Source organism: Heterodontus francisci, chromosome 43 (genome assembly GCF_036365525.1).
Source record: "Heterodontus francisci isolate sHetFra1 chromosome 43, sHetFra1.hap1, whole genome shotgun sequence".
In the NCBI taxonomy this organism is placed as follows: Eukaryota; Metazoa; Chordata; class Chondrichthyes; order Heterodontiformes; family Heterodontidae; genus Heterodontus; species Heterodontus francisci.
In genome coordinates this window covers 17493742-17510266 of record NC_090413.1, presented here as the reverse complement: position 1 = coordinate 17510266, position 16525 = coordinate 17493742, and the positions used below count along the sequence as shown (strand labels likewise).

The window sequence follows — 16525 nt, the reverse complement described above, 5'->3', positions numbered from 1 at the left end:
TACCTGACCTATTAGCTTAAAATATACACAGTGATCAAACGAGACAATATTCCCTACCTTGGGATTTAATACACAGAGGATGATGAAGATGAAGGTGCCCTGGAAACTGTTGACGATGGTGAATAAATAGGTCATCACGCCGGGATCTCCCCGAAGCTGAAACAATCCAAATATCCAGGTACAGCCCAGGATAAACACCTGAGCAATGGCTTTAAACGTCAACATCCTGCAAGAGGGAGCGAGAGAGAGAGAGCGAGAGCGAGAGATGGGTGAGATACAGCACTGTAGGTCTCAAGGGCACAAGGAGGACTTCAATGCGAATCACCAAGGGTGGCTCGGTAGTGCCACCACTGAGCGAGCTGGCCGAGTCCTGAGCCCTCAGCTTGCAGCAAGTGCTGAGAGAACCGACATGAGGGAATAACCTAGTTATTGCTATTAGCCTGGTTTATGTGTTGGGCAGATTTATCAGTCCATGACTGCATTATAGGAGAGACCACAGGCTGGATTTTTCCTCCATGGGTGGGAAACAGAGGTCAGGACTATTGCTGGGTCCTGAACACACTCCAGGGGAAACAGTCACACATTGGTATTTTAATAGTGCCCCCCCCCCCCCCTCAATTGCCATGGAGACAAGTTCCATAACCAATTAAGTGGGGGCGGGGGGAGGGGGGTGAGGTAGGTGGGCTCTCTAGCTTGAGAGGAGCAGCAGGCTGTGATGGCAGGTAAGTAGCAGAGAGGGCATTTCAACATGGAGGCCTCCTCTCACCAACTTTTTTAAAATTTTAACTTAAGAAAATGGCTCTTACAGTCAGGCCACCACTGTGGTTGGGAGGGCAGGGCGTAGTGGAAATCCCTCTACATGGAGGCCTGCCGCTGGGTGTCCGCCTCTTATCACCTAAACTGGTTCCCGCCGCTGCAGGAAACTGGTCCTTTAATTGGTCTTAATGAGGCCCTTATTGAGCCTAACTGGCTCCCCGCTTCGTGGGGTGGGTGACTCTGCTGGCTCCGAATTCACCTCCATAACAATGGCTGGCATCAGGAACATCATCGGGAAACCGGCACACCGGGCAGCACCAATATTTCCGGGGCCCCGTCCGCCTCCATATTTGGCAGGGTCTGAAAAATTCAGGCCCACCTCACAGACCTTGGGGAGATCAAGGCCCATCTTCACACAAAGGGCACCCTCCATCGTGTCATGTGATACTGCCACCAGACTAAGTAGGATAAATCAAGAACTTATCTAGCAGCTCAAAACTGGACATCCATGAGGTGCGATGGGCCATCAGCAGCTGCCGAATTGTATTCCATCACAATCTGAAACCACATGGCTCAATATATCCCTCACACCTTCATCAGCATCAAGACAGAGACCAGCCCTTATTCAAGAGCTTTCCAGGAGCAATACTAACCTGGTGAAGTTACAACACAGGACCACATGCACGTTAAACAGTGCTAGCAGCATGTTACAGACAGGTCTACGTGATCCCACAACCAATAGATCAGATCAAAGCTCTGTCCCATCCAGTCATGAACGCTTGCGGACCATTAAGCAATTAACGGGAGAAGGAGGCTCCATGAGCAACCCATCTTCGACAAAGTCGAGGCTGAAGTACTTGCAGCCGTCTTCAACCAGAAATGCCGAGTGGATCATCCATCAGCCTCCTCCTGTAGGCCCCACCAATCACAGATGTCATTTTTCAGCCAATTCAATTAATACCATGAGGCGACATCAAGAATGCACTAGACAGGGCAAAGTCTAGGGGGCAACATCCCGGCTGTGGTGCTGAAGACCTGTGCTCTAGAACAAGCCACATCCTTATCAAGTTGTTCCAGTATCTGCAACACTGGCATCCACCCAACAATGTGGGAAATTTCTCAGCTATGTACTGTCCACATAAAGCAGACAAATCCAACCCAGCCAATTACCACCCCATCAGTCTACTCTCAATCACCAGCAAAGTGATCAGTTTAGGTTCTGTCAGGGTCACTTGGCTCCAGGCCTCATTACAGCCTTGGACCAAGTATGAACAAAAGAGCTGAATTCTAGAGGTGAGGTAACATTAAGGTAGCGTTTGACCGAGTGTGGCATCAAGGAGCTGCAGTAAAATTAAAGTCAATGGGAATCAGAGGGAAAGCTCTCCACTGGCTGGAATCATAACTAGCACAAAAGAAGTTGTTGGAGGCTAATCATTTCAGTGCCAGGTCATCGCCACAGGAGTTCTTGTTAGTAACATCATAGGCCTGACTTTCTTCAGCTGTTCCATCATAAGGTTAGAAGTAGGGATGCTCACTGATGATTGCACAGTGTTCAGTACCATTCACAACCTCTCAGATACTGAAGCAGTCCATGCCTGTCTTCAGCAAGACCTGGACGCATCCAGGCTTGCGCTACTAAGTGACAAGAAACAGTCGTGTCACACAAGTGACAGGCAGTGACCTCCCCCAACAAGAGACAGCCCAACCATTGGGGCACTGTGGTGTGTCTTGACTGAAGTTGCTGAAAGATGGTACCCCTGACAGTGCATCACTCCTTCAGTACTGTACTTAAGTATTGATCTAGATTATGGGCTCAAGCAGCAAAGGTTAAACTCATGACTCAGAGGCAAGAGTGTTCTCATTGGATTATAGTGCTATGGCAAGGTAGACTGGCTTATGGGACTCAAGCAAGTGTCTCAAGATGAAAGGCCATTCATCTTTGTGATGTGTTCACGTTGAGCCCAAAACATTGGAGGAAAGTCTTCTGACAACCTTTGTACAAGGCTCTGCCATAATTTAAGCTGTGGCAATCTCTGCAGTTCCCAGCAAATATGGTCTACCACATCAGATGGCACACGACTGGCAAACTCATTCACAGCAATGTGACTGTGCGATGTCTACATATAGATTTATTCATGAGTTCTGATCTGCATGCTTTATTGAGCAACTTAGTAACTAAGTTTTAATCTTTTCTTTGAAATAATGCATACTATTAAGATGTACCTATATAAACCTTATAGTATCATATAGCCAGAAGGAAGCCATTCAGCCCAGCGTACCTGCACTGCCTCTTTGAAAGAGCTATCCAATTAATCCCACTTCTCTGCTCTTTCCCCATAGCCCTGAAAAGTTTTCCTTTTATAAGCCTTTCTATAAACTTCAAAATAATTCTCTTTTCAAAAGCTTTCTGATCTAGATTCAGTGACACTCACCTTGTATCCTGAAGTTTAGACACTTGAGTGTTACGTTTGGAAACTTCCTTATTCAATATCCAGAGTATTGTGAAGAACAGAATTGTGTTGATCTGTCGGAAGATTTGAAGACATGTTTACTGAACACCAGCAGATTCTGACGGACTATATCTGGATTTATGCCTTTTTAACTCTTTACATTTGTGTGATTTGTCAAGTGATACTCACAGCCATAAATGGTGAAATTTCAAACTGTCCTCCCTGTCACCATTTTCTTATATTTTTGATATTTTCTCTTTCTCCCCTGAAGAGACCGGTTTTGGGGAGAGAGGCAATGAAGATGGGGCAGAAGAGGTTATGGAAGAGAGAGAGGCTTTGGAGAGGAGTGGCAATGGAGAGAAGATATAGGGGTGGGGGAGAGATGCCGTTGGGGGTGGGAGGAGGAGAGAGGGTATGGTGGAGAGAAGCTGCGGGAGAGAGAGGCTATGAAGTGAAAGGCTATGGGTGCAGATGAGGGGCAACTTGATAATGACTGCTCTTGGGGCTAAGTTAGGTTCATAAACAGAGTAGGAGCTCACTGCACGTTTCAAACATAATTAGGTGATGCAATCTGTCACAAATAAAACACCGCAATCCCGATTATGGATGGTATAAAGATTACCCCAATTATCAGACACACAGGCCCCAGAAAACTCCAGATAAATCCACCATTCCAGGAGATCCAGCAGCTGGAAGTTGAGAAGAAAGTAAATCAGTTAGAACGATGAGTGAACATGAGATCACAACCCACGAAGCGCAGGATATTTACTCGTGCAAAAATATTTTTAGAATCAGTGCAATGATTGGTTGATATTCTTCCTTCTGTTTGAAGGTAATAGACTGACAACTTAGGAGGCATTCACCCCTCAATAAATGCAGACATTAATAAGTTATAGGTCAGGAATTCAATCCCCTATGTAACAATTTCACAGAACCTCACAAAGCGCACAGGGCAGTGGCAAATCAGGCTAGAATCTTGACAACCGGAGTACGTTCTGAACACGCTGCCCCTGGTTACTCGTGGGGTCTGCGCAGGGGCATGTGATGCTCACGTTTGTCCACAGCGTGAGCCTCATCCATCTTTTAGATGAGACGTTGAACTGAGGCCCCTTCTGCCCTCCTCGCAAAAGGTCCCATGGCACTATTTTGAAGATCAGAGGAATTCTCCCCAGTGTCCCAGCCAATACATAGTTCAACATAGCTGAAACAGATGATCTGGTCATTACCACATTGCTGTTTGTAGGTGCTTGCTGTGTGCAAATTGGCTGCCGTGCATGACTTCCAGTTATATTTGCCAGTTATTCCAACTGGCTCCAGTTGAAATCAGTTGAGGCCACAATCATCCCAGTTGACTCCAGTTCATATCAGTTAAGCCTGGTTATGATCATTTGAAATTTTCAACTGGATCCAATTGGTTTTCCCTTCTGGGTTCGTACATTATAACAGTGACTGCAATTCAAAAGTACTTTATTGCCTATTAAGCTAATTGGACATTCTGAGGTTGTGAACTGTGCTATATAAAAGCCTTTCTTTCCATCTTTCTATCTTTCCTTCTCTTTGATGTGAGTGAGCAGTAGACTTTGCAGAAAACAGTTTTTGTGCCATCTATGAGCTGTGATACATTTTGCGTGCTGTTTCCTTACCAGGTCCCTTTTAAATGAAATGTTCCCATTTCTTGCAGGTAGTGTACACAGTGTTGCTGCCTGAAGCCCAGAATGGTGCCTGGGTATCCTCTGGGGAAGAGTGCCTTTTGTTGTGAAATTGGGCAACCCCTCTTTAATCGACCTCATGGACCTGCCTGTCCATTTAGCCATCCCTCAAACAAGAGGCTATATATTTCATCCCTCCTTCACTTGTCCCCAGAATCTGTTTGGTACCTCCATTCTGGGTTTCCATTCTCTTCATATATGCTAGAGACCTCTACCCCTCTCCCCAACCTGTACAGAGGCTGGCAAATAACAGAAATCCTTTTGACAAAGGATGAATTGTATGAATGCTAATGTTTGTGATCTGGAACGCGCTGCCTGAAAGGGTGGTGGAAGCAGATTCAATTGTAACTTTCGAAAAGGAACTGGATAAATACTTGAAATGGAAAACTTTGCAGGCTATGGGCAGAGGGGAGGAGAGTGGGACCAATTGGATAGTTCTTTCACCACTATCTTCTCAAAGGCAATTAAGGATGGGCAACAAATGCTGGCCTTGCCAGTGATGCACATCTCCCAGGAAAGAATAAAAAAATCCTTGAGCTACAGAGTCCAGGGAAGTGACTGGTATGTGCTGACCAGAACTGTTGGGTTAGGATAGGGGTAAATCAGCCAGGACCCCATTCCTGATTGCTAACCAGCGAATGGAAGGAATGGTGAGGAGGGGGTTAAAGGACAAAATGGATGAGCAGGAAGACAAATGGGGGGAGATGAGAGCACAGGAGAGAGGAGAGAAGATAAGGAGAGGAGGGATGAGAAGAGGAGAGAGGTGGAGAAAGCGGGGATGAGAGGAAGAGAGAGGAGAGCAGATAAGGGGAGGAGAAGGAAGGCAAGGGGAGGAATGGAGACCAGCTGAGAACAGCAGAGAGGAGGGAAAGAAGGAGGGTCAGGACACGAGAAAATTAGAGGGTAATTCAGAGGAACGTGAACCATTATTATTGACAAAAACAGGGGTGCAATAAAGACTAAGAAGTTTGCAGTCAACAGGTGAGAGCAGTGACTTGAGTTTAACTGGAAGGTAACAATTTGTATTGAAAGCCTGGAAAACATGAGACGTTACTTACAGGCTGGGTGACCCATAGCCATTAGGATGCACTGCAGCTGAAACAGCCACGATTACTGCAGGAACCCCATAGCCACAGGGGTATATGTACTTCCCAATTTTCTCTGAATGGGGAACTCTCAAATTCTTGATGTTTCTGACCATGAGATAGAGCTGGAGTCCCTCCAGAAACATCCAAACAAATGTCACCAGGAAGAAATAGTGTAAAAGTCCTGCTATAATCGCACACACAACCTGAAACAGTAAGAAACACAATGAGAACCTTTTTTTGTGAATCAGCAAGTCCTCACAATTCCAGCTGGCACAGTCTCAGAGCTAACACCAAAAACCTTGCCCTTGCTGAAGTGCATGGAGGTCAATCGGAGGGCACATCATTTGGATGGTGCCAGTGGGCACCAGTGCCATGGCAGAAGCATCCCTGCTGGCTGTCTGTACCATGTGACTAGATAGACAGCACTGACTCAGCACGAGACCTTACCCTGCTCCCCCTCGTTCCCCTGTATAAGGAACAAACATAAATGAGCCTCTTTTCCGTCTGTCCCTGCACCTGGATTCCCCCTTGTGGGCCCCATTTGCGGAAATCTAGAATCTACTTCACCTCATGCCACTTGGTTTGTTGGCCTCCTGTCCTTCACTGGGTCCCTTCAGATGTGGGTGAGTGAGGACTCTGCAGCCTGTCTCTGCCCTCTCGGTGTCACTGGCACTGTAAAGGGCGGGTAGAGGTATCATCTCTGAGGTTAACAGGGAAATCCCAGAATGGGTGGGGGCTCAAGACAGTTGTGTCCTTCTCTTTTCCTGATGGGTTCCACTGGATTCTGTCTGGAGTTATGGCGGGAATCTGGCGGAATAGACAAGACAATTCTGGACTCGTCTGCTTTTAATTTTGATTTTACATTTTTTTAACAAACCCTCAAAGTCTCAGTAAACCCGAAACTGTTCAAATGGCTAAAATAAACTGCAAACACCATGTGCATAAACACTGAGAGCAGGAATCCCCTCATCGCTGATGCACAGTGAGAGCTGGGGTCAATCAGCGTAGAGGACCTGTTCACTCAATCTTGGCAGGAGGAGGATTGCGCTGGGTAACTGCAAACCAGCAAAATGCAAAGAATTCATTCATATAAGAGAAGCAAAGAGCGAGTATGAAAAGAGACTGGCAGTTAACATAAAAGGGAATCCCAAAGTTTTCTATAGACAGATAAATAGTAAAAGGCTGGTAAAAGGAAGAGTGGGGATGATTAGGGACTGGAAGGGGATTTGCATATAGAGACATAGGTCATAGCTGAGGTATTAAATGAATACTTTGCACCTATCTTTTTTAAGGCAATGGTGAAAGAGGAGGTAATTCAGACACTAGAAGGATTTAAAATTGATAAGGAAGAGGTATTGGATAGGCTGTCTGTACTTAAAGTGGATAAGGCACCAGGACTGGATGAGATGCATCCAAGGATACTGAGGGAAGTGAGAGTGGAAATTGTGGAGGTACTGGCCATAATTTTTCAGTCTTCCTTAGACTCGGGGATGGTGCCAGAGGTCTGGAGAATTGGAAACATTACATTCTTGTTCAAAAAAGGATGTAAAGATAAGCCCCAGCAACTACAGGCCAGTCAGTTTAACTTCAGTGGTGAGGAAACCTCTAGAAAGAATATTACCAGACACAAGTAACAGTCACATGGACAAATGTGGGTTAATTAAAGAAAGCCAGCATGGATTTATTCAGGGAAAATAATGTTTAACTAACTTGCTGGATGTTTTTTGAAGAAGTAATAAAGAAGGTGGATGAGGACACTGTATTTGATATGGTGTACATGGACTTTCAAAAGGTGTTTGGTACAATGCCACACAACAGACTTGTGAGCAAATTTATAGCTCATGGAATAAAAGGGACAGTAGCAACATGGATACAGAATTCGCTGAGAGACAGGAAACAAAGAGTAGTGGTTAATGCATGTTTTTTGGGCTGGAGGAAGGCTTCCAGTAGAGATTCCCAGGGATCAGTGTTGGGACCCTTACTTTTCCTAATATATGTTAATAACCTAGACCTTTGTGTACAGGGCACAATTTCAAAGTTTGCAGATGATACGAAAACTTGGAAACATTGTGAACTGTGAGGAGGATAGTGGAGAACCTCAAAAGGGCAGAGACAAGTTGGTGGAATGGGCAGACAGGAGGCAGATGAAGTTCAATGCAGAGAAATATGAAGTGATACATTTTGGTAGGAAGAACATGGAGAGACAATTTAAATAAAGGGTACAATTCTAAAGGGGGTGCAGGAGCAGAGGGACCTGGGTGTATATGTGCATAAGTCATTGAAGGTGGCAGGACAGGTTGAGAGAGTGGTTAATAAAGCATACAGTTTTTTTTAATTATTTGTTTCATGGGATGTGGGCATCGCTGGCTAGGCCAACATTTATTGCCCATCTTTAATTGCTCATGAGAAGGTGGTGGTGAGCTGCCTTCCTGACCCGCTGAAGTTCATATGGGGTAGGCACACCCACAGTGCTATTAGGAAGGGAGTTCCAGGATTTTGACCCAGCGACAGTGGAGGAACGGCGATATAGTTCCAAGTCAGGATGGTGTGTGGCTTGGAGGGGAATGTGCAGGTGGTGATGTTCCCACACATCTGCTGCCCTTGCCCTTCTAAGTGGTAAGAGGTCATGGGATTGGAAGGGGATGTTTGAGTAGCTTTAGTTAAAGCACTGCAATGCCCTGTTGGATAGCCTTATATGGAAACTAAAGGTCTGCAAAGGAAACCGGACCGAACCCGAATACTGGACCCGGAAGTGCGACCCGACCCCAACCCATCACATATCGTCAGGTCCCATCGGGGTGAGGTCGGGTAGCAGGCCTATACATCAATACATGGGTCTGGCAGCAGCTGTGGAGAGAGAAGCAGAGTTAACGTTTCAGGTCTGTGACATTTCATCAGAATTTCTGGTTGCCTTCCTGAATGAGCTTTCTCCATCTAGAATGGTCATGAGCCACGGACTCCCACCAGTTGACAGGTTTGATCTCTTCAGAGATGCTTTGAGGACATCTCCAAAGCATTTCCGCTGTCCTTCTGGGAGTCTCCGGCTGCGACCAAGTTCCGAGGAGAACAGCTGCTTTGGGAGTTTGGTGTCAGACATGTGAACGACATGTCCCTCCCAGCGGAGCTGGTTTTGGGTTATTAGCGCCCCCCATGCTGGGCGGGTTGGCTTGGGAGTGGACACTGCTGTTGGACCATCTTTCTTGCCACTGGATTTGGTGGAGCTTGCGGAGGCACCTCTGGTGGCGCTTTGAGGTGTCTGCTGTAGACTGTTGAAGTCTCTAAAGTATATAGCAGGAATCACTGCTGCCCAGTAAATCATTATCTTTGTCCTGGGTTTGAGATCCTGATCCTCAAATATTCTCCTCCTCGGTCTCCTCATATTGGCCATCTGTACTCAGCAGGTGTACCCATATAGATACACATGACTGACATGGACATATATATATATAGACTAACACACACATATGCTTAAATGCACAACCACACGCTTGTGAGCTTTTGGCTGTTGAGGCGACTCTTACCCGGATTTCAGTTCTATTGATCCCTGCTATGAAGAGCAACTCCGCCAGGAAGAGATTCAGGCACAGCTGCGTGTGGGTGGCATGTATGATATTTTTTAAATTGGGGAAGAAGGTAAATGTCACAATGGTGATTCCAAGACATATCAGTGATAAAATAATCCCAACAAATGTAATTATAGTCAAAGCAAGGGAATCGTCCTATGGAAAGAAAGAAATTGCATTTATTTAGTGTCTTTCAGAACATTCCAAATGCTCCTCAGCCAATGAGATACTGCTGAAGTGCAGACACTGTTGTAATGTAGGAAATGCAGCAGCCAATTTGCACACAGCAAGATCCCACAAACAAGAATGTGTCATGCCCAGTAAAGGCATGTCCCATTCATAACTTTAACATGAACCCTTTCCAGCATAGAATCTTCTGGTACTGAATTTTTCTTTTGTTTTAAATGAACCACAATGGACATTAAAAGTGGACATGGGCTGTAAAGATGGCTGCCGAAGGTCAGCTGACCGGAATCAAAAACTGACTCACTGTCTCAAAAGGACTAAAGGATACCTTCCAGACTAAGCGGTGTCATCAACTCCCTTCCTGAAACCATCAGGATGCATTCCTGAATTGATTGGGTTTCTCCTGAAATAAAGAAGGTGATTGTCTTAACCCTGCTCTGGATGAATGTCTTACAACAATAAACCAGGATGGGGTTTAATCAACCCAGACACCCACCATATTTGGAAAAGGAACTGTGAGAAGTCACATGGTGGGGCAGCCATGTTGGTCTCCTTATAAATCTTTTAAAAATACAGACTGCAGAAAAAAGCAGCAAGCAGAGAAGGCAGTAACATCATGCCTTAAAAGAACTGGAGGCTGTAACAGCTTAAGGTCTCCAAGCCTGTTTCTTTTCAAGTCCATCAGTACAGAACACCAACCAGTAATGAGACGACAAACAACTAACTTCATGACTTGCTGAAAATCCACCTCTTTGAGAGAATCCTACAACAACTTCGCCATCTGACTCTGGCTATCGAATCCACCTCATTACACTTCAGGGGTGGAAACACCTTCTTCACCGGACCCGCAATGCATGCCTTTTCCCCAAGACAACCAGATCATATAACTTATGAACTATTCCTTTGTTTGCCGTTTGTAAAAGTGCACTATCCTTTTAATGGTTTTCTTTCGTGTGTGTATGTGTGACATAACGTTAGACTTTCGGGTTACACGTGTGAATAAAGATAATCCTCTTTAGTTAAACGTAAGAAAAGCATGCTGCTGGTTATTCGAATTGGCCGTATATTCCGGGGTTAAGAAACACACACATCTTCCTTGTCAAAACATTAAGTGTTGGCCAGGACATCTCCCCTGCTCTCTCCAAATAATGGCACTGTTTAGGACAGTGTAAAATATAATCACATAATAGGTTGCCATAGGTAACAAACACTGTAGGTTAGTTAGTGGAGGGACTACAGTGAGCGTAGAGAGAGAGAGACTGACTGAATTCTGCTGAATATACAGAACAGGCTGCTTGATCAAGTGTATAGATGAAAGCAGAATTAAAAGCAATGGGTATAAATGTAACTAACTGCAATAGTTGCTAAAAGTAATCATAAATAAGCAGAATGCTTAACGTAGATGGAACTTGCATCACGCTAAGATAGGATAGAGTAAAAGGTCAATGGCGTACCAGGAACAGAGAGGCCCCATCCTGAAGGTAAAGTGTAAGGGAAATATGTTACAGAGGCCTGAGGATATGGCAATAGGACAGAACCAATGTAAGCCAATCTTAAATAGAGGAGTAGCACCTGGGTCTCAGGTTACACAATATCCTGTGACCAAAGTAGATGTAGCATGGTAATGGTATAAATTTGGAATGCAACATATCCCATACCCTTGGTGAGGCTTAAGACTGTGAACTACCTGGGAGTGGTATGTTCAAACATCCCTGATGACTATCCCGCATGTAAGTATATAGATGCATTGCATGTATGTATTACTCAGTGTACTCTCTTTAACTAATTAATGTCTGTCAGCTATATCACTACATCATAGGTTCTCAAACCTGTTAATTAAATAAAGGGTAAGAAGTACCAACCTTAATCCAATATAAAAATCAACAGATACTTGATGGCTTACAGAGACTTACTTTGATGTTTCATCTAAAAGACAGCGCCTCAAACAGTGCAGGACTTCTCTAAATACTGCAATGAGATATCAACCTAGATTATACACTCAGGTCTCTACACTGGGGCTTGAACCCACAAGCTACTGCTTTAGAGGCTGGAGTTCTACCACTGATCCAAGACTGGCACCTTTATTCTTTCCTTTACGTGTTAAACATAAGGAAAAACATAAGTGGATTCTTCACAAATGAGTTTACAATTTGTTCATTTTAAAACATTATTTCTTGGGACATGGGAAATGTTGGCAAGGTTGCATTTATTGACCTTCCCTTGTTGTGCTGACAAGGTAGTGGTGATCCTTCTCCTTGAACCTTTGGCGATGGCGTTCCCACTTGCTGTTAGGTAGGAAACTCCAGGACGATGAAAGATCAATGAAACATGTCCATGTTGGGACAGTTTGATTTGGTGGGGACCTTGGAGGTTTTCCGTAACATTGCTGTTCTTGTCCTTCTGGGTGGTCCAGGTCACGGGTGCTGCAAAGAGCGAAACTATTTCCTCTAGCGGGAGAGTCCTGAATGATGGCACGTAGCCTTATAAATCAGAGCTAAACTGTTGAGGGGTGATGTCAGGAAGCACTTCTTCACACAAACGGTAGTGGAAATCTGGAACTTTCTCCCCCAAAAAACTGATGAGGTTGGGGAGGTCAATTGAAAATTTGAAAACTGCGTTTTTTATTAGTCAAGGGTATTAAGGGTTGGGAACAAAGACGGGGAGATGGAATTAAGATACACATCGGTGGCCAGGAAGTCAGAGTTGTAATGAAGCTGGAGATGTTAGACCCGGGAAAGGTGGAGATCAAGGTGGGAACCCAGCTATTGTTCATTCTATGCTGCTTAGCGTTGGTTTCCCCGGAAGCAATCAGCACTGGTGTCTCAGGCGCAAACCAAAGTTGTGAGAGGGAGCAGAAGCAGGCGTGAGGCCCTTTCTTTGTCTCTGTTAATGGCATAACGCCGACTTCTCACGTGGGTGAGGGATGCCTCTTGTGTAGCCCTTATCAAAGAGGCTCTGGTGCGACCCACACCAGAATTGTTTTCATGCTTCCCCGATGCCATTTTGGACACTAAACGGTACCCCAGTGATAAAAACCCAGGTGCGAAGGAGCCTAATTTCGAGGCCCTAGTGTCACTTCATCAATACCCCTTGATTCACCCCTCCCTCTCCCCTACTATTTGATGCTGTCCTGCACTGTGCGCCTTGGCCCATCACCCAGATGAGTCTAAATCCTACAATCGAGGAACATTCTTTGCAAAATTAGATCCGATAATTGTACCTCACCCTCAGTACAACATTTAGGGCCTACATTAATCATCAATGCTGGTGTGGTTATTGTCATGAATTCAATACTAACTCTAGAGAACATTGATTAATAAATATTTATACCTGCTGTTTGAAAGGCGACATCAGCAGAGCGAGGCTGGAGAGGTGATTGCATTGACACTGAGTGTCTGTTCCATTGGAACCTCCCACACTGCACCCACTGGGAGACCAATAACTTTTCCCAGCTCCATAATTCCAGTGGACACAATACATTATCCAATCACTGATAACTTCCTGTGGAGAGCAAGGATTATATTTAACCACCCACAATTACAGGTCCAGCTGTAACTGGGTAAATACATAGAAACATAGAAAATAGGAGCAGGAGTAGGCCATTCGGCCCTTCAAGCCTGCTCCACCATTCATTATGATCATGGCTGATCAGCCAACTCAGTAACCTGTTCCTGCTTTCGCCCCATACCCTTTGATCCCTTTAGACCCAAGAGCTATATCTAACTCCCTCTTGAAAGCATACAATGTTTTGGCCTCAACTGCTTTCTGTGGTAGCGAGTTCCACAGGCTCACCACTCTCTGGGTGAAGGAATTTCTCCTCATCTCAGTCCTGAAAGGTTTACCCCGTATCTTTAGACTATGGCCCCTGGTTCTGGACTCCCCCACCATCAGGAACATCCTTCCTGCATCTACCCTGTCAAGTCCTGTTAGAATTTTATAGGTTTCTGTGAGATCCTCCTCACTCAGTAGATTGTGGGCTTGATTTTATGCTCTGTTTGAAGGCGGGTTTTTTAGTGGGGCCGGGCCGGAGAATCGGCGCAGAGTCGTCCGCCACGGAACCCGATGCCAAAATGCCTGTTTCCAATGTTCTCGGAGGCAGCGAAGTTCCTTTGCAGCACCTCTCCCACGACGCAATGGGATTGTAATTTGTCTCTGCTATGCACTGTTTGCATGAATTTGTATCTAATTTGCTGTGATCCTTCCAAGCATTGGCAATTTATGCATGACGTACAGCACTCATGTGCCTTCACTTTCCCGTCTTTGAAAAACTGACGCCACTGAGGAAAGGTTAGATAAGTTATCTGTTTTTTTCTTGTAGATTGTCTTTGTCACATTGGACATTGTCGCTGAGCTCAGTCTGCAGATGTGAAGGAGGGAGGGAACTCTGCAAGCGGGTAGTGTTGGGGGGAAAGGAGGGACCTCTGTATGCGGTTACTGTTGGGGAGGTGGGGAAGGAGGGAATACTACAAGTGGGTACTGTTGCGGGGGGATGGTGGAACTCTGCAATCCAACATCAAAAGACGCCGTTAACAGCATCGCCAATGTTGCCGCTGCCACGTGATTGGGGGGGGGGGAGGGGATGGCCGCCATCATTATGCTAAATGGCCACCCGCCGCGCAATTGAAGTGGCACAGCCGCTAGTCGCTAAGGTGGGACCGCCGCCATCTTGCGCGCCCGCCGTCGCTCTCAGTGGCGGTATGATAAAATTCAGCCCTGTGTGTGTAACATTCAGTGGGAAAAGGCAATGGCCAGTATGCACTGAGACACACCGAAGACAACATCCCAGGCTCCACTCCAGGTCTGTATTCAACTAACCCATCTCAACCCCGGCAGAAGTGAGTGAACGAGAACCAGCCTTAGTGTGTGTGTGGACAATGGGTGAGAGCAGGCCTATGGTGATCCTCTCCACCACTAAATAACCCGTCGACGCTGTCTACCTTCACACAGGAGGAATAGAGGATTGAGTGAAGGAATGGCAGGCTGTACGCAGGCAAGAGTCAGGACCTTCAAAGAGGAAGGGAAAACTAAAGGGGTGGGTGAGGGCAATTTTGGGGGCCATAATGAGAATAAATAAATAATGTTCATTTATTTATGTTTCCTGCATTATGAATGAGCTGTTTTATCTCATAATGGACTCCATGTGGCCCATATGCAACATATTGTTATGTGACATAAAACTGTCAGATTAATGAACAGATCTTCTCAGTTGAGCGAACTTTCTGCTTGTTCACTCAATTGCCTCACTGAATAGAAATATCTGTTCAGTCTGCAAACCCTGGGCTGCCGTTTCACTGCACGAGTATCATTGCGAGACTGGGATGGAATCCACTCTGCTACAAACCGTACAGCAAACTGGTACAACTCTTTACAAACCTCTGTGTGTTTGAAAGTGAAGTTCACTGTCGGGTCGAGTCCATGGCTGTTCCTGCTGGTTATTACGGCTGAAACTACATTCGAGATCAATCGAAATGGCTTCAGTTTTCCACCAGCGGTGCTGAGGTGGAAAAGGCTTCCATTCAGGATGAAATCCATGTTCCTGTAGGTGATCAAAGCCACAGCAGCAAAACCTGTCACCATAGGAAGTGTTAACGTTACTCACGGTGGAGGGAAATCCATAGGGTACAAAATATACAGAACGCCTGCTGCCGAATCGGAGCAGATCAGGACCAACTTCCTGGGAAAGATCATTGCTAAATCCAGTGGAATTTGTAGACAAAGGATTGGAGAGGAGCCGATTCTGGCAGTGCAATATAGACGGTGTAAATAGCAAGGTCCCAGAATAGGGAGGCTATTTGGTTTAGCTCATCCATTCAGATAGAAAACCTATGTTCCCTTCCATCAGGTCATCTGACTGTCTTGTTAATGGGTCAAAGGTCTTTCCCCCCACTACACCACCCAGAAGACCATTTCAAGTGTAATTATTAGCTGAAGAAGTTCTTCCTGATATTTGCCCACAACTTTCCTTTCATCAGCTTCACCAGTGCCGTTTATTCTAGTATCCAGGGGAGCCCTGAAGCTGTGCATGGATTAACTCTACACATGCTATTTAATACCTTGTGTACCTCTTTAAGATCCTCTATCAGACTCTTCCTTCTAAACCCCCATTACTCCAGTCTATTCCATGACTCAATCCTTTGACAACTAGGAATGAGCCTCGTGGATCTTCTCTGCACCAAATCCACGACATGAATTTTTCTTGTGGTGTGGCAGTCAAAACTTAACCCAGTTCTTATGGCGCCGTCTGACCAAAGCACCTTCGAGCTGACCTCACAGTATAACCTTAAGTGGGTGTCTCACTTCACTTCAAAGAGACTAATGTGTAAACCTACAGAGGGCAACTGAAGGTAAGTAGAGATAACCATTAAATTTACCAGTTGCTTTTCCTCCGGTGACCGTCTGTCGATAAATATCCACCACACTGCCATTCGCATGTAAACTGACTCTCTCATGGGCTGAACTGTTCTTCCCTCGAAAAGTTCGTACTTCCAGATCTAAGTGAAAGAAAACAAACCCTGTAATGTGTCTTACAGGAGTCTGATTTATTCACTAAAATAAAAGCAAAATACTGCGGATGCTGGAAATCTGAAATAAAAACAAGAAATGCTGGAACCACTCAGCAGGTCTGGCAGCATCCATGGAAAGAGAAGCAGAGTTAACGTTTCGGGTCAGTGACCCTCCTTTGGAACTGACAAATATTAGAAAAGTCACAGGTTATAAGCAAGTGAGGCGGGGGTGGGGCAAGAGATAACAAAGGAGAAGGTGTAGATTGGACA

The 16525-nt window shown here is 45.4% G+C and overlaps 1 protein-coding gene across 3 annotated transcripts in view; it reads right to left on the bottom strand.

Annotated features, from left to right (window-relative positions):
* LOC137355623 (adhesion G protein-coupled receptor E2-like) overlaps nucleotides 1-16525 on the bottom strand; it is a 43820-nt gene that overhangs the window by 6839 nt on the left and 20456 nt on the right. For 2 of the 3 annotated variants that reach the window (XM_068020977.1, XM_068020978.1), the window contains exons 8-15: nucleotides 16124-16243; nucleotides 15126-15319; nucleotides 13083-13253; nucleotides 9525-9722; nucleotides 5974-6206; nucleotides 3829-3895; nucleotides 3189-3280; nucleotides 58-226 (exon numbers count right to left, since the gene is read on the bottom strand). In XM_068020977.1, the coding sequence (XP_067877078.1) occupies nucleotides 58-226; nucleotides 3189-3280; nucleotides 3829-3895; nucleotides 5974-6206; nucleotides 9525-9722; nucleotides 13083-13253; nucleotides 15126-15319; nucleotides 16124-16243 (1244 nt within the window). The remainder of the gene's footprint in view (nucleotides 1-57; nucleotides 227-3188; nucleotides 3281-3828; nucleotides 3896-5973; nucleotides 6207-9524; nucleotides 9723-13082; nucleotides 13254-15125; nucleotides 15320-16123; nucleotides 16244-16525) is intronic. The other variant, XM_068020979.1, reaches the window with a different exon arrangement.